A 25,613-nucleotide genomic window follows, 5' to 3' on the forward strand; every position below is an offset into this window, starting at 1 on the left:
CCTTCGCTTCTATTACAGCTGCTGGAGAAGAAGGAAGGTCTCTTTCGGAAACACATGATGGGAAAGCGTGTGGACTATGCAGCACGATCCGTTATTTGCCCGGACATGTACATCAGTACTAATGAAATTGGCATCCCTATGGTATGTACCTGGCACCAGGACCGTCTCCCTTTGCATTAGGGCATCTGCAATATATTCATTTGGAGCGGCCCTAGTGGGCACAATCATTCCACCTAGACCACTCGACTCCACCAAGTACAGATATGGGGGTGAAATAGAATAAGGAATGTTCCTGCCTCACTGGTAATACACACGGATATATCAGACCCTTTTTAACTTTAGCTTAAATGACTTTTCCCGTTTGGAAAATCTATTTTCATATATGCGATTAGAGATTTCTGAGTTAATACAGGGGGGGGGGGGCTTCTGTTCAGGATCCTCGTTTCCTTGCCAGAGTGGAGAAAGTTTACAAATAGCATCTCGCTCTGGAGGAACTGTCCTGTATTATAGAGACAACCCATTGACTTGAATGGACACGGTGTAATACTTAATTTCCCCTGTGGTGGCGCTGCAGAGAAATTGAACACTGCCAAGTTCTCCACAGATTAGAACTGATCGCTGGGGGTCCCGGCAGGAGGACACTATGTGATCAGCTTATTGTCAAGGGACCTTTCTAACAGGGATTGTCCAAAGTGAACAATCCTGTTAATGGCAGACAGTCCTCATGGAAAGGGAGGGGAGCCGCTACATAACTATTACATAATAACTATTAATAGGGCATCTTACAAATGTGCCCAAATACGCAAACCTTTTTCTTGGAAGAGGTAGCCGTAAGACTGGGATTACACAGAGGCCGTAAATTGTGTAAAAAATTGCTGTATATCACCTATTGATATGTGTAATGTTCTTTGTTATCTGTCCCCACGTACACTCAGCCTAAGTATGAGCACAAAATGATAACGTGAAGTACATGCCCCAGGACCCCTCCTCTAACAGTGAGCGTGTCATGGACCCCCCCCCCCCTATAAGCATTAATGCAAGAGGAGCCCTCTAATGCAGTACCAGCCACAGGACCCTCTGCAGAAGGGGCTTAAACCATTATTATTGAGTATACGGATACCTGTGTTATGTCTTGTTTCAGGTATTTGCCACCAAGCTGACCTATCCCCAGCCTGTCACAACGTGGAACGTGCAGGAGTTGAGACAAGCGGTTATAAATGGACCCAATGTCCATCCCGGGGCCACCATGGTGGTTGCTGAGGATGGATCTCGCACAATATTGACTGATTCTAATGCTACACAGCGCGAGGCCGTTGCCAAGCAGCTGCTCACTCCATCCACTGGCTCACAGAAGATGACTGCAAAAATCGTAAGTGGTTTTGAGTTGAAATACAATCACGCACGTGTTTATCCGCCTCTGTTTGTATTCCATATGGATGTCATAAAAGTTGGTTATCTGCTTGTGATTTTCCTTTATTAGCCGGCATGGAGAACCTCTACAAAGAGCTGCTCCTGCAGTGGCGAACATAGTGCAGCTACATCAACATCCATTCAGACCTTGGGTCACAGGCAATGTTTCTGTTAGGCCATTGTTGCGAGTGAGCGGGCAGTAAGGGGTGTAGGCACTATTTGGCCGATCCAAAACCCTGTCAATAATTGCCACGTATAGCGCTTAAATAATTAGGCATACAGCAGCTAGGTACGTAGTACTATATAACATACAGGTAAATGGTTATATACAGAGTCTAGAGAAATAGTTCTATGGTGTATATTTTGGGGCAGTGACCCCCACTTCTGGCAGTCTAGGGTTAATGCTGAGATTCCTGGTGGTCTAGGGCAGTGAATTCATTAATGTCCGCATCCCCGGTGGTCTCAGGAATGCATGTGATTAAAGGGTAACTAAACTTTTTGAAAACTTCTGACATGTCAGAAGTTTCTTCTGGGGGCCCCAGCACTGAGACCCTCACCGATCGCTAAATCAAAGCAGCGGAAGTGCCTGAGTGAGCGTTGAGTCGCTTGGTTCCTGATCGGATTGCAACGGTGTACGGACTCCATAGAAAGTCTACTCCGAGAAAAGCAGATCAGAAGTGAAGCGGCTCAGCGCTCATTAGAGCACTACTACTACTGCCTCGTATTAGCGATCGGTGGGGGTCTCAGTGCTCGGAACCCCACCGATCAAAACTTCGGTGTTTAGGTGAAAGTTTAGTTACCCCGTTACTGTCTGTATGCCTGGTAGGTCTAGGGCAGAGAAGGAGTCTCTTTTCATTCCTAGTGTCTAGATTACTCCAGTGCTGTCCCTGTAACAGGAAGGTGAACACTTGACCGTTAAGCTTCTCGTTCCCTCCTTGCACTGATCTGTAGTGCAAGGACGGGACTGTGTTGTGCGTCTGTGAATGTATAATGCATATTCTGCGTGACTCCTCTTCGTTTTTTCTGCATTAATTGATCTCAGGTTTATCGTCATGTGAAAAATGGGGATGTTCTTTTACTCAACCGGCAGCCCACACTGCACAGACCGTCCATACAAGCTCACAAGGCCCGGGTCCTTCCTGGAGAGAAGGTTCTGAGGCTCCACTATGCGAACTGTAAGGCTTATAATGCCGACTTTGACGGAGATGAAATGAACGCTCATTTTCCTCAGAATGAACTTGGTAGGGCTGAGGCCTACACCATAGCATGTACTGATGAGCAGTATTTAGTGCCCAAGGTAAGGAGAAAAAATCCTTTGGTTTTTAGTGATGACTGATCCATGCACCCACACAATAATACTTAGATTATTATGGCCAGGTTATTATTGTGGTCCCCCCTCCAATTAGCTGATCACGGGGAAGAGAGTAATTGCTGCATACGGTTTTATTATTGGGTTCAGTGTATAAACAGTATGCAGTTAGCTCCTATGCACCCTCTAGTGGTGGCTGCAGGCATTCAGAATGTTGTTTTTAAAGTGTAACCGTCGTCTAACTTTTTTTGACCATAATTCATTAGTACAAGCAGCGATAGGTAACTGTATATTATATCTTAATACAGAAAAATGCCTCTTTCTCCACTTAGGCTCCTCTCCTTCTCCCCCATGCACTGATCATTCGCTCTCAATTCAGTGAGGCAGAGATGAAATCAATTATTAGCTCACTGAGGGATCCGGTTAAACTGCTGCTCATAGAAGTGTATGGGGAGGGAGGAGGGAGCAAGACACACACACACACACACACACACACACACACACACACACACACACACACACACTGCTACTAGTAAATGTTTTAGTAGAACTCTGCATGGGGTGAGACAGTAAAAAACTAGACACAGCTGTGTTTGTCTCCCTCTCTGCAGCTGCTCCCTCCTTCCCTCTCCTCAGACTTCTCTGGACAGCAGCTGTAACCTGATCCTTCAGTGATTTGATCATCTTCTTTTTCTCAGCCTACAATTTTAGCAGTGAATTGAGAGTACATGACCAGTGCAGGAGGCAGGGTAAAGAGGAGAGGGATCTGATAAGAGGAGAAAGAGGCATTTTTCTGTAATTGGGTATAGTGTAAAGTTATTCCCCCCCCCCCCCCCCAATTGTACTCTGGATTTATGTGAAACGAAAAAAAAAATTAAATGACGGTTACACGTCTATGTAGGTCTACGTGTCTATGCAGCAGGTCTCCAAGCCTAATCATTTAGGAACCCCATTTTTTATTTGGTCTCATTTGAGACCATTTTAGTCGCCTTAATAGAATTTTAATATAGCTTCCATCATGCTTAAGGGTGGACCACATATTTAATATTCTTTTTGCTCTGGGAAGACTCTTCTTCACTTATCGCCATCTACTGAGTAAACTTTTTTTTGCATAACCAGAGTGACGGGAAGGGAAGTCACAAATGTTCTGAGCACGTTTCTTGCTCTGACAAACTTTTCAGGGACTGCACCTTTGAGGTAAAACCCATTTGACATCATTAAGTGATGGCAATGCCTAATATCTGCAGGTAGATGAATAGATCTCTCCTGTGTCTGGTTAACCTGACATAAGGCTAATCTGTTGTACGTGTTTTCTTTCTGTCAGGATGGCACCCCCTTGGCCGGCCTCATACAAGATCACATGGTGTCCGGAGCCAGCATGACCATCCGTGGCTGCTTCTTTACTAGAGATCAGTATATGGAGCTGGTATATAGAGGTCTGACCGATAAGAAGGGCCGAGTAAAAACCCTTCCACCTGCAATTATGAAACCATGCAGACTATGGACCGGAAAACAGGTACAAATATGTGGTTTCCATTTAAAGGGGTATTCCAGCTGTTAACATTTATCACTTATACCTTGGAAAGGGGATAAATGCTCGATCAGTTAGGGCCTGACCACTGAGATGTAGCGATCTCACTGTTCTCACGATCGGTGGGAGTTCTACTGGTCGTACCCATATAAATTGCCTTTTCTGTGGATAAGTGTTAATGGCTGAAGTCCCCTTTTTAAGATTGGGGTCACACATCGAGGTAGCAGTGCGGAGCCCGTGCTGAAAAACAGCCTAGTCCTTGTTCCCAGCAGAGACTCGTCCACACCTGCACGGTCCCTGGGACTGATGGAAATAACGGAGTGACTTGCAGCCTGACAGCGATCAGCCTTGGGTCTGGGACGGCAGAGGGTGGACTGGTGCTGCAGAGGATTGTTTAGATTAGATGCATTGCTACAAGCCTTCAGCTGTGTGAGCAGGGCTAAGTCAAGTGTGTTTCCGTTCCCTGAAAGCAAGTAGAGGAGAACTCTCTCAAAGTATATTACGAAGTCGCGTAACCTTGGATTGTAAAATTCATTAATTTGACGGATGCACGTCAACTACAATAAGGCTGGTGATACCAATGAGTGAATAAATGTGTTATTAGAGATCAAACTATTAAGCGGGGAATATTTTTAAGGCTGCAGGAGTTTGAAAATAACTAGCAGGCATTGAAAGCTTCTTTTCTAGTAGCTGTTGTTGCTTTTCCTGTCCACTAGATGGAGCCCCTTCCTTTACATACATAGGTTATGTTCACACGCTGCAGATTTGTTGCAGAAATTTTATATTCCTGAAAATCTGTTCCATACATGTGAATAGGATTGTTTCTGCAGCATATGTGCGAGGTTTTTTTGCAATCGCCGTTCAGATGAATGGGACAGTCGCAGAAATTTCTGCAACCATTCTGCTCCGTGTGAACAGTATAGTGCCAAGGGACTGGCGCAGCGCAAATGTGGTGCCTATTTTCAAAAAGGGCTCTAGGTCTTCCCCGGGTAATTATAGACCAGTAAGCTTAACATCCATCGTGGGGAAAATGTTTGAGGGGCTATTGAGGGACTATATACAGGATTATGTGACAATAAATAGCATAAGTGACAGCCAGCACGGTTTTACTAAGGACAGAAGTTGTCAAACTAACCTAATCTGTTTTTATGAAGAGGTCAGCAGAAGTCTAGACAGAGGGGCCGCTGTGGATTTAGTGTTTTTGGACTTTGCAAAGGCATTTGACACTGTCCCCCATAGACGCCTAATGGGTAAATTAAGGACTATAGGTTTAGAAAATATAGTTTGTAATTGGATTGAGAATTGGCTCAAGGACTGTATCCAGAGAGTTGTGGTCAATGATTCCTTCTCTGAATGGTCACCGGTTATAAGTGGTGTACCCCAGGGTTCAGTGCTGGGACCACTATTATTCAACTTATTTATTAATGATATAGAGGAAGGGATTAATAGCACTATTTCTATTTTTGCAGATGACACCAAGCTATGTAATATAGTTCAGACTATGGAAGATGTTCATGAATTACAGGCAGATTTAAACAAACTAAGTGTTTGGGCGTCCACTTGGCAGATGAAGTTTAATGTAGATAAATGTAAAGTTATGCATCTGGGTACCAACAACCTGCATGCATCATATGTCCTAGGGGGAGCTACACTGGCGGATTCACTTGTTGAGAAGGATCTGGGTGTTCTTGTAAATCATAAACTCAATAACAGCATGCAGTGTCAATCAGCTGCTTCAAAGGCCAGCAAAATATTGTCGTGTATCAAAATAGGCATGGACTCACGGGACAGGGATGTAATAATGCCACTTTACAAAGCATTAGTGAGGCCTCATCTAGAATATGCAGTTCAGTTCTGGGCTCCAGTTCATAGAAAGGATGCCCTGGAGTTGGAAAAAATACAAAGAAGAGCAACGAAGCTAATAAGGGGCATGGAGAATTTAAGTTATGAGGAAAGATTGAAAGAATTAAACCTATTTAGCCTTGAAAAAAGACGACTAAGGGGGGACATGATTAACTTATATAAATATATTAATGGCACATACAAAAAATATGGTGAAATCCTGTTCCTTGTAAAACCCCCTCAAAAAACAAGGGGGCACTCCCTCCGTCTGGAGAAAAAAAGGTTCAAGCTGCAGAGGCGACAAGGCTTCTTTACTGTGAGAACTGTGAATCTATGGAATAGCCGACCGCAGGAGCTGGTCACAGCAGGGACAGGAGTCACCGCAGGAGCCGTCACAGCAGGGACAGGAGATGGCTTTAAAAAAGGGTTAGATAATTTCCTAGAACAAAAAAATATTAACTCCTATGTGTAGAAATTTTTCCTTCCCTTTTCCCTTCCCTTGGTTGAACTTGATGGACATGTGTCTTTTTTCAGCCGTACTAACTATGTAATACTATGTAATACTATGTAACATGCCGGTAAATAATTGCTGGCCGCCAGTTATATTGGGTCCGTCTAAATTCTCCACCTCGAAGCAGAGGTATCAAAATATGACCGCACCACATACAAATAAAATAGTGAGCACGTTGAGGAAGGGGGATAGGGGTTTATTAGATTGAACTCTTACTCCATTAGGGCGATTTTGTTTGTATTTGTGGGGGACCGGGCAAGGCTGGGCATGCTTACTCGTTCTACATTTCCCCGGCCCAGGTGTTCTCTACGTTACTAATCAACGTAATCCCGGATCATTTCATACCTCTCAACCTGACCGGAAAATCAAAAATCAATGGGAAAGCGTGGGTGAAGGAGACTCCCCGACACATCCCTGGGTTTGTCCCAGACTCTATGTGCGAGTCGCAGGTGAGTGATTATCGCTTTTTCTGTATTTCCTCTCAATTACTCTCAGGACCAGCACAATTGATGTATTTTAAGTCTTTATTTCTCGTTAATATCATTGAGGGATGTCGCACGGTGGGTACAGGCTTTTGTCACTAGAAGGCGACACAAGGTAGGAAAAGTCCTGACTCCTCCATCCAGGCGGGCCGTACTTTTCCCACAGACACGGCGCTAATCAATTTGTTAAAAAGCAATAGGAGAAGACAACAATGACACATCTAAGGTCCCGGCAGAACCTCAACAAACAATCACAACCAAAGTCTTGGGCTCAGGAGAAACAAAAGAGCGAAATCTGTGTCCCCCGATGAATTCAATAAGATTGGGGTTTTACGGCGAGTACAAAAATCCAATCCTCTCGTTGTTATCATTGGGGGACACCGCACCATAAGTAGTAAAACAATCCCAGAAGGTGGGCAAAACTAGGAATCTACCCTGCGACCCGCCGGACACACGGCAGCTTGGAATACATTGCGGCTCAGGTTGGCATCAGAAGAAGCCGGAGTATGAATTTGGTAGAACTACATGAAGGTACGTCTCAAAGCCCCGGGAGCAGCCGAGTTCTCCGGGGACCCTAGATGTGCCATTTTTTTCTTCTACTTTTTTTTTTACAAACGGATGAGCTCAGTGTCTGTGAGAGGGGAACGTCCTGCCTGGGTGGATTCCACACTCTTTTCCTACTTGGTGCCAGCCTCCTAGTGGTAAGGGCCTATACCCACGGCGCTGTGTCCCCTAATGAGTTTAACAAGAAAGGGATTTTGCGGGGAGTACATAAATCCAAATATAATATTGAGCCGCATTACTCGTCTTATGCAACACTGGACATCCAGTGCTACATAAAATCCCTACTTAAAGGACAACCCGTCCAGCGACTATGGCTCTGAAAGGCTTTGGTTACCAATAACCCATGGACACCCTGCAGGCGGCTCTTTCAGAGCAGTGGGGACCCCCTAAAGCTCATCCCATAGTGAATAATCTACTAACCGTTGAATTTTGCTACCTGCCAGGTCATCATAAGAAATGGAGAGCTGCTCTGCGGGATCCTGGATAAGGCCCATTATGGCAGCTCCTCCTTCGGCCTTGTTCACTGCTGCTATGAGCTCTACGGGGGTGAGACCAGCGGGAAATTACTTACCTGCCTGGCCCGGCTATTCACAGCGTATCTGCAGCTCTACCGGGGGTTCACCATGGGTAAGTTGTGCCGTTCTCCTAAGGTATGTTCCTTTCTCTTGAGCGTTGACGTCCCTGACTGCATGTATGGTAACTTACAGGGGTGGAGGACATTCTGGTACGACCCTATGCCAATGTAGTCAGGCAGCAGATCGTGGAAAACTCCTCGCTTTGTGGAGGGAAGGTATGTACTTGTAATATCCATGCTGAATTTTTACACAGGATAGATGTCTGACCAATCATCGGGGGTCTGACCATTGTCTGACGAGTGCTAGAATGAGGTGGAGGTGGCGCTAGGAGAGTGTCGTACACTTCACCTCCTTGGTTTTCTCCATAGTCGATCACTTTTGTGAGGGACGTAAACCGCTGCTTATCTGTAAGGATCGACATGCTAATATCCAGTATGCCCAGTCTTTCTCTCCCCCTATACACATTAGATCGCTGATATTTTATCTTGTATGGCCAGCTTTAATCCTTGAATCGTCCACAGACCAATTTGGCTGCCGGTTGGTAAACACGTCTAGCAATGCAGCAAATGTATATAACGTGTAAATAGGTCGTTTAGGGATTCGCTGGATAAAACCATATGAAATCTGTAATAGCAGCCATATTGGTTGTAATCCAGCACGCCAAGTCCACACTGCAAACGGGGGGGTCAAATCTAGCCTTGCCCGTCACTTGAGGACTCGCTAATTCGACCCTTGTTAGAGAACGGCTTCTGGGATAATATCGCATAAGAATAATTCTAACGTAAGGCTCTTCAATGTCGGTGACCGCATCCAGCTCCATGCGTTCTCCAATTTTTTTAAATGTATATATGGAATAAAGTTCTATGTGCTGGATAGAAGAATGATGAGTCTTGTAAATCGTACTTTCTGAAACTAAAACGGAGCAGGGTCTAAGTCTTGGGGACGGGTACAGTGTTAGGACCCGCTCTATAAATACATGATTCGGTATTGTATGTAGATTGCATATCCCCACTGACGTCAATGGAGATAACTGTGGCAGATCTGCGACTTGTTGACCAAACTGCACAACCCAACTTTTTAAAATTATAATGTGTGCTCGGCTGCCGCCCGGAGTATATGGTGACCGTGGTCTCGGCCCCTTTTAAACTGGTTCTCCCGCTAATAAAAATTGAGATGTCATAAATGCCTGATCAGTAGGGGTCTGACTGCTGGGACCAATACAAAGAACAGGTGTGTCTTTAAAGTTAGACCTTTTATGGCGTAATCCTCATGATATGCCATAAATGTCTGATGGGAGCTCTGTGACCCGCACCTATATCGAGAACAGGGGTCAGCCGAGCAAAGTGATGAGACCCGCATCTATCAGGCATTTATGGTATATCCAGTGGATACGTTCGGAATAACCCTTTAAATTAGCCGAGCACGCAACTTTCCACAGGGAATGAGGAGGAAGCCCCATTTTCAGATCGATTGGCCGTTCCAATAGTCAGACCTCTGCCAATCAGACATTTGAGGCATATCACATTGGTATCCTATATATTTCCATTATGGGGGAAAACCACTTAGAGGGATTAAAGGGTTATTCCAGTCTTGGACATGTCTGGTATATCCACAAAATGTCATAAATGTTCGACACATGTGAGTCATACCTTTTGGGTCCCGCACGTATCTCTAGAACAGGGCCGCCTGACCCTCGCCCTACCTTCTCCTGCTGTCGCTAGTTCTCGACTGCTGAGTTCAGCTAGAAGTATGGAAACCGCTGTGCTACTTTGTTTTGTAACTCCCATAGAAGTGAACGGGCTTTACAGAAACCGCGTACGGTAGCTCAGCAGGCTCGGCTGTTTCCATACTCCCGGCCACCTCGTAACTCAGCGGCCAGGGACCATCAGGAGAGGGTAGTACCTGTATTGGGGGGCCCCATTCTAGAGAATGCTGCAGATCCCAGAGATAGGACCCACATCTATGAGACATTTATGACGTATTCTGTGAACAGTCTGTTTTCGAAAGTACTTACATTCCACGTGAAATAATTCCAGTGCATCTTTTCTTAGAACTCTGTCTTGTCCTGTTACTCTGTTGTTCCTCCTGGAAATATATGAATAAATGGGCAACTGGACATTACCGGTTTCCCTTGTCAGGAGGGTGTGTCTCTAGACAGTCTGACAATGTCAGCACTGATTGGACATGTCAGACTTGCCCCACTGACCAGAAGAATTGAAACTTCCAGATGTCAATCTATTCATACATTTGCAGGAGGAATAACATAGGAACAGCAAAACTAAAGATGTAATAACAGATGCTCCAGGGCCAAAATATTAGTAAACTCGTACCTAAATAATTGGCAGCATGCTCATCAGGGATGGGACTTGTGCCAACTGGAGATGTGCCGACTAAAGCATTTTGTCCCATGGTGTCGTATCTTGCAAATATTAATCAAATCATATACTGTAGAGGAGCAGTAAATAAGTTTTCTGGGTGCTTGTTAGGTGGCAGGAGGGTATCACAAGTGTTGTATGGCTAATGCGGATTTGTTTTAATTTTAGGCTGTCAGGGCCGCTTTCAACCTCTCCCGGTTGTCTTCAGATGAGGAGGCCAAGGGGAAGTGGCAGGATGCTCATCTAAATAAAGACCAGAGGGACAGCAATATGGTTGATCTGAAGTTCAAGGAGGAAGTCAATCAGTTCAGCAATGAGATAAATAGGGTAAGTATCTCAAGTAATCATTATGACTGACACTTGTGTAAGATTGTATGAGAGCTTCCCCAACATGGAAGATGCTCCTCCGTGTATGAGAGCTTCCCCAACATGGAAGATGCTCCTCAGTGTGTGAGAGCTTCCCCAACATGGAAGATGCTCCTCAGTGTGTGAGAGCTTCCCCAACATGGAAGATGCTCCTCAGTGTGAGAGCTTCCCCAACATGGAAGATGCTCCTCAGTGAATGAGAGCTTCCCCAACATGGAAGATGCTCCTCAGTGTATGAGAGCTTCCCCAACATGGAAGATGCTCCTCAGTGTATGAGAGCTTCTCAAACATGGAAGATGCTCCTCAGTGTATGAGAGCTTCTCAAACATGGAAGATGCTCCTTAGTGTATGAGAGCTTCCCAAACATGGAAGATGCTCCTCAGTGTATGAGAGCTTCCCAAACATGGAAGATGCTCCTCAGTGTATGAGAGCTTCCCAAACATGGAAGATGCTCCTCAGTGTATGAGAGCTTCCCAAACATGGAAGATGCTCCTCAGTGTATGAGAGCTTCCCAAACATGGAAGATGCTCCTCAGTGTATGAGAGCTTCCCAAACATGGAAGATGCTCCTCAGTGTATGAGAGCTTCCCAAACATGGAAGATGCTCCTCAGTGTATGAGAGCTTCCCAAACATGGAAGATGCTCCTCAGTGTATGAGAGCTTCCCCAACATGGAAGATGCTCCTCAGTGTGTGAGAGCTTCCCAAACATGGAAGATGCTCCTCAGTGTGTGAGAGCTTCCCAAACATGGAAGATGCTCCTCAGTGTGTGAGAGCTTCCCCAACATGGAAGATGCTCCTCAGTGTATGAGAGCTTCCCAAACATGGAAGATGCTCCTCAGTGTGTGAGAGCTTCCCCAATATGGAAGATTCTCCTCAGTGTATGAGAGCTTCCCAAACATGGAAGATGCTCCTCAGTGTATGAGAGCTTCCCAAACATGGAAGATGCTCCTCAGTGTGAGAGCTTCCCCAACATGGAAGATGCTCCTCAGTGTATGAGAGCTTCCCCAACATGGAAGATGCTCCTCAGTGTGTGAGAGCTTCCCAAACATGGAAGATGCTCCTCAGTGTGTGAGAGCTTCCCAAACATGGAAGATGCTCCTCAGTGTGTGAGAGCTTCCCCAACATGGAAGATGCTCCTCAGTGTGTGAGAGCTTCCCCAACATGGAAGATGCTCCTCAGTGTGTGAGAGCTTCCCCAACATGGAAGATGCTCCTCAGTGTGTGAGAGCTTCCCCAACATGGAAGATGCTCCTCAGTGTGTGAGAGCTTCCCCAACATGGAAGATGCTCCTCAGTGTGTGAGAGCTTCCCCAACATGGAAGATGCTCCTCAGTGTATGAGAGCTTCCCCAACATGGAAGATGCTCCTCAGTGTATGAGAGCTTCCCCAACATGGAAGATGCTCCTCAGTGTGTGAGAGCTCAGGGTTATTGTCTTCTCTGTGTATTTGGAGCCTCAGTCATGTTTTGTGTCCTCCAGAAGCGTATGCTGAGGCCTTACTCTGGTCTCCTGTCCGGTAGATGGTCACAATAGACCTCATTCACTATCTAGTTTTGAGTCTTGTTGGTGTTGTGATGTCCGCTGTACATATGGGGGGTTTTTGACAGGTCTTGTTTAGGTTTTGTGCCTTCTAGATGTGTGTAATGAACCTCCCTGAAGATTTATGTCCTGTAAGTATGAACAGGAGACCTCACGCTGGTGAAATGGCTTGTAGCTCCTCCATAATAAACCTCCTTTTTTAATTAAGGTTTTATAGATTTACAAAGTTTAGTCATAGGGCTCCAGATGATGAAAATATCATTTCACTAAGGGGCACATTTATGAAACTGAATAAATTAAATAAACGCATGAGTCCGCAGTCTTGTGGTAAAGGCTGCGGTTGGTCGGTCAGTCCTGTGGTAAAGGCTGCGGTTGGACGGTCCGTCCTGTGGTAAAGGCTGCGGTTGGTCGGTCAGTCCTCAGTCTTGTGGTAAAGGCTGCGGTTGGTCGGTCAGTCCTGTGGTAAAGGCTGCGGTTGGTCGGGCAGTCCTGTGGTAAAGGCTGCGGTTGGTCGGTCAGTCCTGTGGTAAAGGCTGCGGTTGGTCGGTCAGTCCTGTGGTAAAGGCTGCGGTTGGTCGGTCAGTCCTGTGGTAAAGGCTGCGGTTGGTCGGGCAGTCCTGTGGTAAAGGCTGCGGTTGGTCGGTCAGTCCTGTGGTAAAGGCTGCGGTTGGTTGGTCAGTCCTGTGGTAAAGGCTGCGGTTGGTTGGTCAGTCCTGTGGTAAAGGCTGCGGTTGGTTGGTCAGTCCTGTGGTAAAGGCTGCGGTTGGTTGGTCAGTCCTGTGGTAAAGGCTGCGGTTGGTCGATCAGTCCACAGTCCTGTGGTAAAGGCTGCGGGCGGTTGGTCGGTCAGTCCACAGTCGTGTGGTAAACGCTGTGGTTGGTCAGTCTGTCCAGTCTTGTAAACGCTATGTCTATTTTGTATTTAAGAATGTTGATTCTTAATTTTGCTTGTAGGCGTTCCTTACTAGGCCTCACTCAAGATTTCTGCATTTTAGTATTATATAGACTTCACCCGGTTCATATCTGCTAGGTAGACCTCATTCATGTTTTGTATCTTCTTCTAGGTGTGTATGCCCCTTGGTCTCCACAGACGTTTCCCAGAAAATAATTTGCAGCTGATGGTCCAGTCTGGAGCTAAAGGATCAACTGTGAACACCATGCAGGTACCATCCATGACGCTTCATCTCTGCTATTTTCCCTAAGTTACATCTAATACATGATCCACGTTTTTTTGTTCTTTAAAGAGTCTCTGTCACCAGATTATAAGTGCCCTCTCTCCTACATAATGTGATCGGCGCTGTAATGTAGATAACAGTGGTTTTTATTTTGAAAAACGATCATTTTTGAGCACGTTATGAGCAATTTTAGATTTATGCTAATTAGTTTCTTAATGACCAACTGGGCGTCTTCTTACTTTTTACCAACTGGGCGTTGTGGAGAGGAATGTATGAGGCTGACCAATCAGTGACCAATCAGCGTCCTACACTCCTCATTGTTCCAGCCCATTGTTAGTGAGATTGTGCAGTGAAAGAAGCTGGGCTGGAACAATGAGAAGTGTACGACACTGATTAGTCACTGATTGGTCAGCCTCATACACTCCTCTGTACAACACCCAGTTGGTAAAAAGTAAAAACACACCCAGAGATTTTTAGAGCTCTGCTTCACTCCCTGTGTGGCCCGAACGTATTGTTAAAGTAATGTGAAAAATTATCCCCCCCCCCCCCCCACACCTGACATCCCCAGTCACTACTGCATATTACAGTGAATGGATTCTGATATTTAAACTAAGTAAGGTCTGCGCCTCAGAACCTGGATATTTTTTATTTTTTTGGGGAGAATCCATGGATTCTGTGCTGAACTGGAAAACCATTAGAGAAGTTGATCACTGTAGGTCCTGGTGTAGGTAATCACACTTAGTATTACACGGAGCCCGATGACCTGGGATACCTGGTTGCACCAAATCCTCCTGAACAGGAGCCACTTTTTGCAGAGGTTCTCTGCTCCGTCTTAACACGCAAATGGGGGTTGTCCTAATTGGTCAGCCCCTTCAAGTAAAATGTCATGTTATCAGGCAGGTGAAGCAGGATTGTGTGTAGCAAGACGTTGATCTAAAACACTAACACAAGTCTACATCTGAGGAAAAGCAAAATAGTTATGCCCTAATTGAAGGGGCAGGTAAGTTGTGTCCGATGCTTGGGTCATTAACCCCCTGGGTCCCAGGCACAAGCGGTCCTGGTTTTGATGTGGGTAGCTTTATACACTGCTATGCTAATATCTGATTCTAATGCATTTTTTTTTTTCTGCAGATCTCATGCCTTTTGGGTCAAATTGAATTGGAAGGTCGGCGACCACCACTGATGCCTTCTGGGAAATCCCTGCCTTGTTTCGAACCATTTGACTTTGCACCACGATCCGGTGGATTTGTGACTGGCCGCTTCCTCACAGGCATTAAACCTCAAGTATGTGATTAAATCTAACTCGATACCAGCTGATCATGAATGACACAACGTGGGCTGATGACGGCTCTGATTTATTCCATAATGTAGGGAATAGAAGATACTAGAAGGAAATAGTGGGATAAACATGTACCCACTAAGACTTAGATGATGGGGCTTCTTAAATGGGGTTGTCCAGGCGTTGACAACTGACATTGGTAGATGATCGGTGTTGGTCCGACAGCCGGACCCTGCACCGATCAGCTGCTCCGGCTAACTCTGCGCGCTGGATGTTATTCCGTGTTCGCAGCCAGAAGCAGATGGCTCCGTACACTGCATAGCGGCCGTGCTGCAGAACTCCAACTCTGCTCTTATTCACTTGGAATGTAGCCATAGGCAATGACCGTTCACTATACAGTTTACATGGCCTCGTTCACCGTTTTTAAAAAGTCTTCTTTATCTCATACAGCAACTTGGAGCTGTGGGGATTGGGTTAGCTGAATATAGATTTTATATGAATGGTTGTATCTAGATACGATCATTGGGGGGAGGTTTCCTGCTGCAGCAAGCTGCCTCCCAGCCAGGGAATGGACTGATGAAGTTTACCAGACACAATGTTTACCCCCTAGGACGCAGGAATTATTATTTATTTATTTTTTTGTATTTTTTTCATTGTCCCCATTTAAATTGCAATATAGGACTGTATTGGAGAAATGGAGAGGAGGCAGCTAAAGCAGGTCTAGGTTGTTATGAAAAACTGCAGTCCAAATACTTTAACTTTTTTCTTTTTTTTTCTTCTTAAAGTTTCCTGTTTTCTGAACTTATGTGTATTTTTGTTCTACCTTTTAGGAGTTCTACTTTCATTGTATGGCCGGGAGAGAAGGTTTGGTGGACACTGCTGTGAAGACGAGTCGTTCGGGTTATCTCCAGAGGTTAGTGTGCTGCTGTACGTCTTCTAGACATGAGGGTGAGGATGTAGAACCTTCTCAGTGATATCATGGTTGACACGATTAGAAGACGACACATAGATCTTAAAGGGTAACTAAAAAAAATTTTAAAAAACATTTGATATGTCATAATGACATGTTAGAAGTTTTGATCGGTGGAGGTCCGAGCACTGTGACCCCCACCGATCGCTAAAACTAAGCAGCAGAATTGCTCAGCTGAGCGCTGTGCTGCTTGTTTCTGATCGGCTTTTCTCAGGAAGCTGAGCAGGTGGTGTACGGGCTCAATAGAAAGAATTTGAGTCTGTGCACTGATGGCTTGGAGATCAAATGCCTTTAAAAACTCGGCCGCACAAATACGTAACTGGCTTACTTGGTCAAGAAGGAATGTTGACATGTGAGCTCAGCTGCTGCACATCTGTAGACCTAGCACTGATCTAGTTAAAGTGTCAGTAAAGAGAGACTTATTACCGAGATGGAGGAACCACTACAAGATCAAGGAAAAACATTTCTGCGGAGAACTCCTTCCCTGTCGTCATGCCAGAAAACAGGCACCGCATGAAAAAACCTGGAAATATAGAACAAGGAGAAGTCACAAGACAGAATTAAAGGGACATCACATCATTGCAGAATGGTCTCTAGTTTGGGCTAAATATATCAGCAGCTGCACAATTGTCTCTGGTAGTTTGCTACAATGTATCAGTCTGGAGTCCAGGCTGTTTTTCAGCTGAGATCAAGACTAGCTATATACAGGATTGCAGCCTCTGAATGTAAACAAGTGCGCTCATTCACTGACCGCAAAGTAATAACTGGAAAACAGTGAAGAATTTAATCAAAATAGATAAGAAATTTGCAGAAATTTTCATCTATACAGGGATTAAAGGGGAACCAAACGTTTGAAGAACTTCTGACATTTCACTATGACATGTCAGTAGCTTTGATCGGTGGGGGTCCAAGCATTGTGACCCGCACCGATCGCTAAAATACAGTGGCAGAAGGGATCGGATGAGCCGCTTTGTTTCTGATCGGCTTTTCTTGGAAAGTCAAGCAGTTGGTGTACGGGCTCATAAACTTTCCATTTAGTCCGTACACCGTTACCTCGGCTTTCAGAGAAAAGCTGAAAAGAAACTAGCGATCGGTGGGGGTCTCAGTGCTCGGACCCCCAACTATCAAAACTTCTGACATGTCACTATGACATATCTAAAAAGTTTTTGAATGTTTAGTTACCCTTTAAGACTAAAGTTCTGTCTACAAGGCAAAAATGGCCAGTTTAAACATTTATGGTCAAAGCTGATGAGATCCAAAGATTCAGTCCCTTAACTGGGTCACTACAAGCCCCATTGTCATCTCTTTCCTGCCCAATTTCAGCACTGCTATGCTGCCCTTACGTTTATTTTGGAGATTTTGTTTTTTCATACGGGTTTCTTTTAGGGACAATGCATACAATGTACCATTTGCAGTAAGTTGGACGTGTCCCTAAATATCCGAGATGAGGAAGATTTGGACAGTTTCCTCTTATGGAACCATATTTCCCCTACTTAAAACGATGGAAGCTAAAATGTGGCTCTTTAATAGGCAATAAAACAAAATTGCAAGTTGGCAAAACCTTGAACGTTTTCATTTTTACTCCAGGTACCCAAAATTAGGAACAAAAAACAAACCTCAAAATCCAACCCATTTGTTGCTGGATATCGGTCAGGTGTCTATTCTAGGATTCTGTAGTCTAATATATACGGACAGCTTTTCCTCCCTACAGCTCTATTGCTGGGGTAATAAAGCTTTATTTTCTAGCCCAATTTTCCCTTCTATTCTAGGTGCGTCATTAAGCATCTTGAGGGGCTGGTGGTTCAGTATGATCTCACGGTGCGGGACTGTGATGGCAGCGTGGTGCAGTTCTTGTATGGCGAGGATGGACTGGATGTGCCCAAGACACAGTTTCTGCAGCCGAAGCAGTTTCCGTTTATTGCTGAGAACTTTGAGGTATGTCCTTATTATTTTACTACTGCTGCACTGTGTACATTGCTCCTGCGCCTATTTGTTGTGAATTATTTTTTATAACTTTAAAGCGAATTTCCATCTTTTATTGTCCAACATTCTGCACTGAATAATTTACTAAATAGATATTTATAGTGGTTGAAGGTCTTTTTTTTGCCATTACAGAACTCAAAATCCCCTGTATAGACGTTAAAGGCTATGTACACCTTTGAAAACGTGTTTGTGTGTTTGTTTTTTATTAAAATGTCTATCAGTGTGTTTGGTGCAACTTTGTAATTACATTTGTATCTTGTATACAGAGCAGCTGTATCTTGTGCTGCAACCTGTATCCGTCAGGTCAGCGGGACTGACGGGTTCAGTGACAGCGGGTCCTGCGTGTGTCTGACATGCAGGATTGCGCTGTTTCCGATCACATCGAAGTTTAAAACTTACATGTGATCGATAACAGGTGCATCCTGCGTATCAGAGACACGCAGGACCCGCTGTCACTGAACCTGTCAGTCCCTCGGATCTGACTGATTCAGGTTTCAGCGCTAGTTACAGCTGCTCTGTATATAGGATACAAAGCAGCTGTATCTCAAAAAGTAAAAATTAACAGTTTTCAAAGGTATATGTAGCCTTTAACTGGATAGTACAGCAACCAGTAGAGGGAGCATACCTCATCCTGTTTTATTGAGTTCAATGTAGAAACCGTATGCACTTAGGTCTCCTTGGCAACAGAATGCGGCGCCACCTTGTGCAGATCAGTTGGTACAGGTGAGACAATAGAGCAAGAAATGTGCTCACCTGGATACGAAGTTTTTAGGGCATGTATAGTAGAAACCACAGTGCTGCTGCCAGATCCGAGTCGGTAACCAGAAGCCAATGTGGATCTCTCCATTTGTTCTGTCGCTTCGCTCTCTGCTCGGTTGTCCTGGTAACGTAGCCGCGTCCCGGCGTCTCTCACTGTAACCCAGCAACACATTGGCTTCTACTGTAGCCGTATGTCTAAATGATTTTTTATTATTTCATATACTCATTCTACTGTTCTCACCATATTCTGTTAACTGACTAATGTATGTTTCCATATTCGTATATTAATGACACTGAGACGTTTGTGAATATTTCACACATTTTTATTCATTTATTTATTTATTATAATTTTTTCATTTTATTGCCCCTTTGTTTGTATAACTGTTTATAAATAACTATTTGGCTTGTATACTAAATATATTACGTATTCACTGCCTCGCGGTGGGAATAATGAAAAAAAACAAAAAACGGGAGTTACGTCACGATCGCACCTTGACCTTTACAGATTTGGCGGTTTTTTCACTCATGGTAATTTGAACCTACATGCTATATAAGTTATGTCCATTGTAATGTGTACATGGCCTGAGGAAGACGATTGTTCATCGTTGAAACGCGTAGCCACTCACTCAAATAAATTGAACTTATTATCAATATCTCTGGATTTCGTTCCTATCATTTCCACCACACAGCAGCGCCCCTGGAAAGATCCATTTTTTCTCCTGCAACCCCCTTGTATATAGGGGGCAGTATTATAGTAGTTATATTCTTGTATATAGGGGCAGTATTATAGTAGTTATATTCTTGTATATAGGCGGCAGTATTATAGTAGTTATATTCTTGTATATAGGGGGCAGTATTATAGTAGTTATATTCTTGTATATAGGAGGCAGTATTATAGTAGTTATATTCTTGTATATAGGGGCAGTATTATAGTAGTTATATTCTTGTATATAGGGGGTAGTATTATAGTAGTTATATTCTTGTATATAGGAGGCAGTATTATAGTAGTTATATTCTTGTATATAGGGGGCAGTATTATAGTAGTTATATTCTTCTACATAGGGGGCAGTATTATAGTAGTTATATTCTTGTATATAGGGGCAGTGTTATAGTAGTTATATTCTTGTATATAGGGGGCAGTATTATAGTAGTTATATTCTTGTATATAGGGGGCAGTATTATAGTAGCTGTATTCTTGTATATAAGAGCAGTATTATAGTAGTTATATTCTTGTATATAGGAGGCAGTATTATAGTTCTATTCTTATATATAGGGGCAGTATTATAGTAGTTATATTCTTGTATATAGGGGGCAGTGTTATAGCAGTTATATTCTTGTATATAGAGGGCAGTATTATAGTAGTTATGTTCTTGTATATAGAGGGCAGTATTATAGTAGTTATATTCTTGTATATAGAGGGCAGTATTATAGTAGTTATATTCTTGTATATAGGGGACAGTATTATAGTAGTTATATTCTTGTATATAGAGGGCAGTATTATAGTAGTTATATTCTTGTATATAGGGGCAGTATTATAGTAGTTATATTCTTGTATATAGGGGACAGTATTATAGTAGTTATATTCTTGTATATAGAGGCAATATTATAGTAGTTATATTCTTGTATATAGAAGCAGTATTATAGTAGTTATATTCTTGTATATAGGGGCAGTATTATAGTAGTTATATTCTTGTATATAGGAGGAGTATCATAGTTATATTCTTGTATATAGGGGGCAGTATTATAGTAGTTATATTCTTGTACATAGGGGGCAGTATTATAGTAGTTATATTCTTGTATATAGGAGGAGTATCATAGTTATATTCTTGTATATAGGGGGCAGTATTATAGTAGTTATATTCTTGTACATAGGGGGCAGTATTATAGTAGTTATATTCTTGTATATAGGAGGAGTATCATAGTTATATTCTTGTATATAGGGGGCAGTATTATAGTAGTTATATTCTTGTACATAGGGGGCAGTATTATAGTAGTTATATTCTTGTATATAGGGGCAGTGTTATAGTAGTTATATTCTTGTATATAGGAGTATCATAGTTATATTCTTGTATATAGGGGGCAGTATTATAGTAGTTATATACTTATACATAGGTGCAGTATTATAGTAGTTATATTCTTGTATATAGGAGGCAGTATTATAGTAGTTATATTCTTGTATATAGGAGCAGTATTATAGTAGTTATATTCTTGTACATAGGGGGCAGTATTATAGTAGTTATATTCTTGTATATAGGGGCAGTGTTATAGTAGTTATATTCTTGTATATAGGAGGAGTATCATAGTTATATTCTTGTATATAGGGGGCAGTATTATAGTAGTTATATTCTTGTATATAGGAGTATCATAGTTATATTCTTGTATATAGGGGGCAGTATTATAGTAGTTATATTCTTGTATATAGGGGCAGTGTTATAGTAGTTATATTCTTGTATATAGGAGTATCATAGTTATATTCTTGTATATAGGGGGCAGTATTATAGTAGTTATATACTTATACATAGGTGCAGTATTATAGTAGTTATATTCTTGTATATAGAGGCAGTATTATAGTAGTTATATTCTTGTATATAGGAGGCAGTATTATAGTAGTTATATTCTTGTATATAGGGGCAGTATTATAGTAGTTATATTCTTGTATATAGGGGGCAGTATTATAGTAGTTATATTCTTGTACATAGGGGGTAGTATTATAGTAGTTATGTTCTTGTATATAGGAGCAGTATTATAGTAGTTATATTCTTGTATATAGAGGGCAGTATTATAGTAGTTATATTCTTGTACGTAGGGGGTAGTATTATAGTAGTTATGTTCTTGTATATAGGGGGCAGTATTATAGTAGTTATATTCTTGTACGTAGGGGGTAGTATTATAGTAGTTATGTTCTTGTATATAGGGGGCAGTATTATAGTAGTTATATTCTTGTACGTAGGGGGTAGTATTATAGTAGTTATATTCTTGTATATAGGGGCAGTAATATAGTAGTTATATTCTTGTATATAGGGGGCAGTATTATAGTAGTTATATTCTTGTATATAGGAGCAGTATTATATTAGTTATATTCTTGTATATAGGGGGCAGTATTATAGTAGTTATATTCTTGTATATAGGGGGCAGTATTATAGTAGTTATATTCTTGTATATAGGGGCAGTATTATAGTAGTTATATTCTTGTATATGGGGGGCAGTATTATAGTAGTTATATTCTTGTATATAGGGGCAGTATTATAGTAGTTATATTCTTGTACGTAGGGGGTAGTATTATAGTAGTTATATTCTTGTATATAGGGGCAGTAATATAGTAGTTATATTCTTGTATATAGGAGCAGTATTATATTAGTTATATTCTTGTATATAGGGGGCAGTATTATAGTAGTTATATTCTTGTATATAGGGGGCAGTATTATAGTAGTTATATTCTTGTATATAGGAGGCAGTATTATATTAGTTATATTCTTGTATATAGGGGGCAGTATTATAGTAGTTATATTCTTGTATATAGGGGGCAGTATTATAGTAGTTATATTCTTGTATATAGGAGGCAGTATTATATTAGTTATATTCTTGTATATACGGGGCAGTATTATAGTAGTTATATTCTTGTACATAGGGGGCAGTATTATAGTAGTTATATTCTTGTATATAGGGGGCAGTACACAGTCTATTACAGAGATGCTTATTCTTGTCCATTCCATTTTATTATCTTTTCCTCATTTATTTTTTTAATAGCCCTAGTTTACGTGTACCATACATTTACATTTTAAATATATAAACCCATTTAGAAAATTACGTCTGAAAACCTCAGTGAGCAGATGAGGCATATGTTGGACAATGGTAATTTTAATGCTTTGCCCGTTCGGTTGCTATTGACGTTTGGATGATAAAGGAGTATGTATTATATACATGATGCCATATGGTCTTTCGTGATATGGGCAGTGAGCAGACAAGATCATAAAGTAATCTTTACGCTTGGAATTTATGGTGTTTGCTATAGGCTCCGTGTGACCCATGCGTCAAGCTTTTGAGCACCGTAACCTTTGGAATCATTGAAAGATCCAATCTGAGGGGTGTAAGCAGGAGACCGGCAGCTCGGTGCAATGTCACCAGGGTTTACTATGAATGATAGAAGGAAAAAAAATTATATAATAATCCTGAGCCACAACTTATTCATTTTTGGCCTGCTAACGTTCATAAATTACAGACTAACTAGCCACAGGTCTACATTTCTGGTCAGCAGCTCTCTCTCAGTATGCATATAGTAGTTTGAATAGGCTAAGCTTTACTTTAAAAAAAATAGGTTCTGAAGATCTAGATTTAGATTTCCAGGTTTCCATTTATTTTTTTTTATTTTTTTAATTCTAAGTGGAAAACCGAAAAAATAAGTTGTTGCTACTTTGAAACCATCAACAAGCAGGCTAGCTGCTGTAGATAAGTCTTATTTTTCCTTCCCCTCGTTCTGACTTGTAACTGTTTAGGACATATGATTAATAAGGATTAGGTGTTCATGTTCATCAGGACAGCAACAGTCCATATGTCCTGTTAGCCGCTATTTCTTCCCACTCCACTGTAAACATTAACTCTCGGATTACCTGAGCGTTCCGTTTTTTTTAATTGGGCTGCGGGTTATCTCCTGCAGGAACATTTTTCTTCAAATAAAACTTGCTCCATCCCTCTTTCCTCCGACACCCTCCATCCGTGGTCATTCACACAAATTAGAACGTCAGGCCATCCTAGTGAAATTGACGTGTTCAACTGACTTATATCTTGTTACGCCAGCGTTACATTATCTTTAATTGCTCTGACCTGTCCCCTGCGGCTTCTTTGAATCTTGTCTGACAACAAGCTTGTTGACTGTTTCCTGCAACAACCAGCAAAATAGTGAGCGCAGCTCTGGAGTATAATACTGGCTGTAACTCTGGATCAGTGCAGGATAAGTAATGTATGTACACAGTGACTCCACCAGCAGAATAGTGAGTGCAACTCTGGAGTATAATACAAGATGTAACTCTGGATCAGTAATGTATGTACACAGCGACTCCACCAGCAGAATAGTTCGTGCAGCTCTGGAGTATAATACAGGATGTAACTCAGGATCAGTACAGGATAAGTAATGTATTTACACAGTAACTCCACCAGCAGAATAGTGAGTGCAGCTCTGGAGTATAATACAAGATGTAACTCCGGATCAGTAATGTATGTACACAGTGACTCCACCAGCAGAATAGTTCGTGCAGCTCTGGAGTATAATACAAGATGTAACTCAGGGTCAGTAATGTATGTACACAGTGACTCCACCAGCAGAATAGTGAGTGCAGCTCTGGAGTATAATACAGGATGTAACTCAGGATCAGTACAGGATAAGTAATGTATTTACACAGTAACTCCACCAGCAGAATAGTGAGTGCAGCTCTGGAGTATAATACAAGATGTAACTCCGGATCAGTAATGTATGTACACAGTGACTCCACCAGCAGAATAGTTCGTGCAGCTCTGGAGTATAATACAAGATGTAACTCCGGATCACTAATGTATGTACACAGCGACTCCACCAGCAGAATAGTGAGTGCAGCTCTGGAGTATAATACAAGATGTAACTCAGGGTCAGTAATGTATGTACACAGTGACTCCACCAGCAGAATAGTGAGTGCAGCTCTGGAGTATAATACAGGCTGTAACTCGGGATCAGTACAATATAAGTAATAAAGCTTTCCTTTGTCCTTTTGTGGAATCCATCATCCTTGGGAGTCGTCTTGCAGTAAGTTCTTGACATCTTTGATGTGATCCACAGTCACTCCAGGCTGCTTCCATTTTTCTTGGTGACCAGAGTCCGTTCCCGGCTGAGCGTTTTATTTTGGTCCAGCTTGGCTACCTGAATGACTCTCGGTTGCACACCGTTGCTTTGCTCTAATATAACATTTTCCTCTGATAGGTGATAAAACAATCAAAGCGCTTGGATGAAGTCTTATGTAAAATGGATTCTCAGCAAGCCAATCACTACAGCCAGTCCATCCGGAAGTGGAGAGCCAAGCATCCTACTCCTTCCCAAAGGTTCGGGGCTTTCCTATTATACTCCCAAAAGAAGATGGCGGCGGTTAAGGTGCTCTGTACCGGGGAAACTAGCGAATATGGAAGAGAACAGGCCGCGAATCAGGTGGGAGACCGATCACTGCGATATTTGTGATTTCTCTAAAGAACGACTAGAATTGTGTTTCAACTAAAAACACTGGTTGTTTAAGCCAAACTCTTCTCAAAATCCTTCGAGTAACTGCACTTTCATAAAACCTTTGATATGTGATAGAAACCTATTATAAGTTTTGATCGCGGGCGGTCCGGGTGCTGAGCAACAAAGGGGTAGAAGCACTCTGCACTTCAGCTTTGATCAGCGCTCGTATGTGAGCCAATCCTCAGCCAAACAAGGAGCGCCTTTCACAGCCGAAATGGCAAAACTTTTCTGCCCCTTTTCAGCGATGGTGGAGGCCCAGCACCCGGAGGATTTTATGAGGCTGGGGTGGTACTTAAACCATGCCATTCACTATGTCTTACCACTTCATTAACACTTTTCTAAAAATACATCTAAGGAGGACCAGTCTGCTCTCTTGACTTGTCAGTTTAAGTAGCTACTTTTATTCTCCATGAAAAAGCTGTTCTGGAGCATCTGGTCTTAGAACTCTGCATTGTGCTGTTCCTCTGTTATTCCTCCTGGAAAATTATGACTTGACATCTGGGTGGTACTATTTGAAATCGGATGTGTCTCTACTGATTGGGCAATGTCACTGTGTAGGGACCCGACCGATTCATAAGGGGAGCGGTAACACCCAGCTGTTAATTTAGTCCTTTGTTTTCAAGAGGAACAGCAGAATGCAGAGTACTAAGAAGAGTTGTTCTAGAACTTTTGTTTGATGGGTAATACAAGCTAAAACCGGCATGT

At 42.6% G+C, this 25,613-nt stretch overlaps 2 protein-coding genes across 4 annotated transcripts in view; both read left to right on the forward strand.

The window, feature by feature from the left end:
- ST3GAL5 (ST3 beta-galactoside alpha-2,3-sialyltransferase 5) overlaps window positions 1-25,613 on the forward strand; it is a 439,220-nt gene that overhangs the window by 206,181 nt on the left and 207,426 nt on the right. The gene's annotated exons all lie outside the window — the stretch shown is intronic.
- Window positions 1-25,613, forward strand: part of POLR1A (RNA polymerase I subunit A) — a 76,669-nt gene that overhangs the window by 24,300 nt on the left and 26,756 nt on the right. For all 3 annotated transcript variants that reach the window (XM_075856618.1, XM_075856627.1, XM_075856636.1), the window contains exons 11-23: window positions 19-141; window positions 1,142-1,369; window positions 2,453-2,707; window positions 4,044-4,235; window positions 6,903-7,052; window positions 8,093-8,276; window positions 8,357-8,439; window positions 10,768-10,926; window positions 13,566-13,664; window positions 14,808-14,960; window positions 15,786-15,868; window positions 17,695-17,860; window positions 24,615-24,836. In XM_075856618.1, the coding sequence (XP_075712733.1) occupies window positions 19-141; window positions 1,142-1,369; window positions 2,453-2,707; window positions 4,044-4,235; window positions 6,903-7,052; window positions 8,093-8,276; window positions 8,357-8,439; window positions 10,768-10,926; window positions 13,566-13,664; window positions 14,808-14,960; window positions 15,786-15,868; window positions 17,695-17,860; window positions 24,615-24,836 (2,097 nt within the window). The remainder of the gene's footprint in view (window positions 1-18; window positions 142-1,141; window positions 1,370-2,452; window positions 2,708-4,043; window positions 4,236-6,902; window positions 7,053-8,092; window positions 8,277-8,356; window positions 8,440-10,767; window positions 10,927-13,565; window positions 13,665-14,807; window positions 14,961-15,785; window positions 15,869-17,694; window positions 17,861-24,614; window positions 24,837-25,613) is intronic.

The sequence above is a fragment of the Rhinoderma darwinii genome, chromosome 1 (assembly GCF_050947455.1).
Source record: "Rhinoderma darwinii isolate aRhiDar2 chromosome 1, aRhiDar2.hap1, whole genome shotgun sequence".
In the NCBI taxonomy this organism is placed as follows: domain Eukaryota; kingdom Metazoa; phylum Chordata; class Amphibia; order Anura; family Rhinodermatidae; genus Rhinoderma; species Rhinoderma darwinii.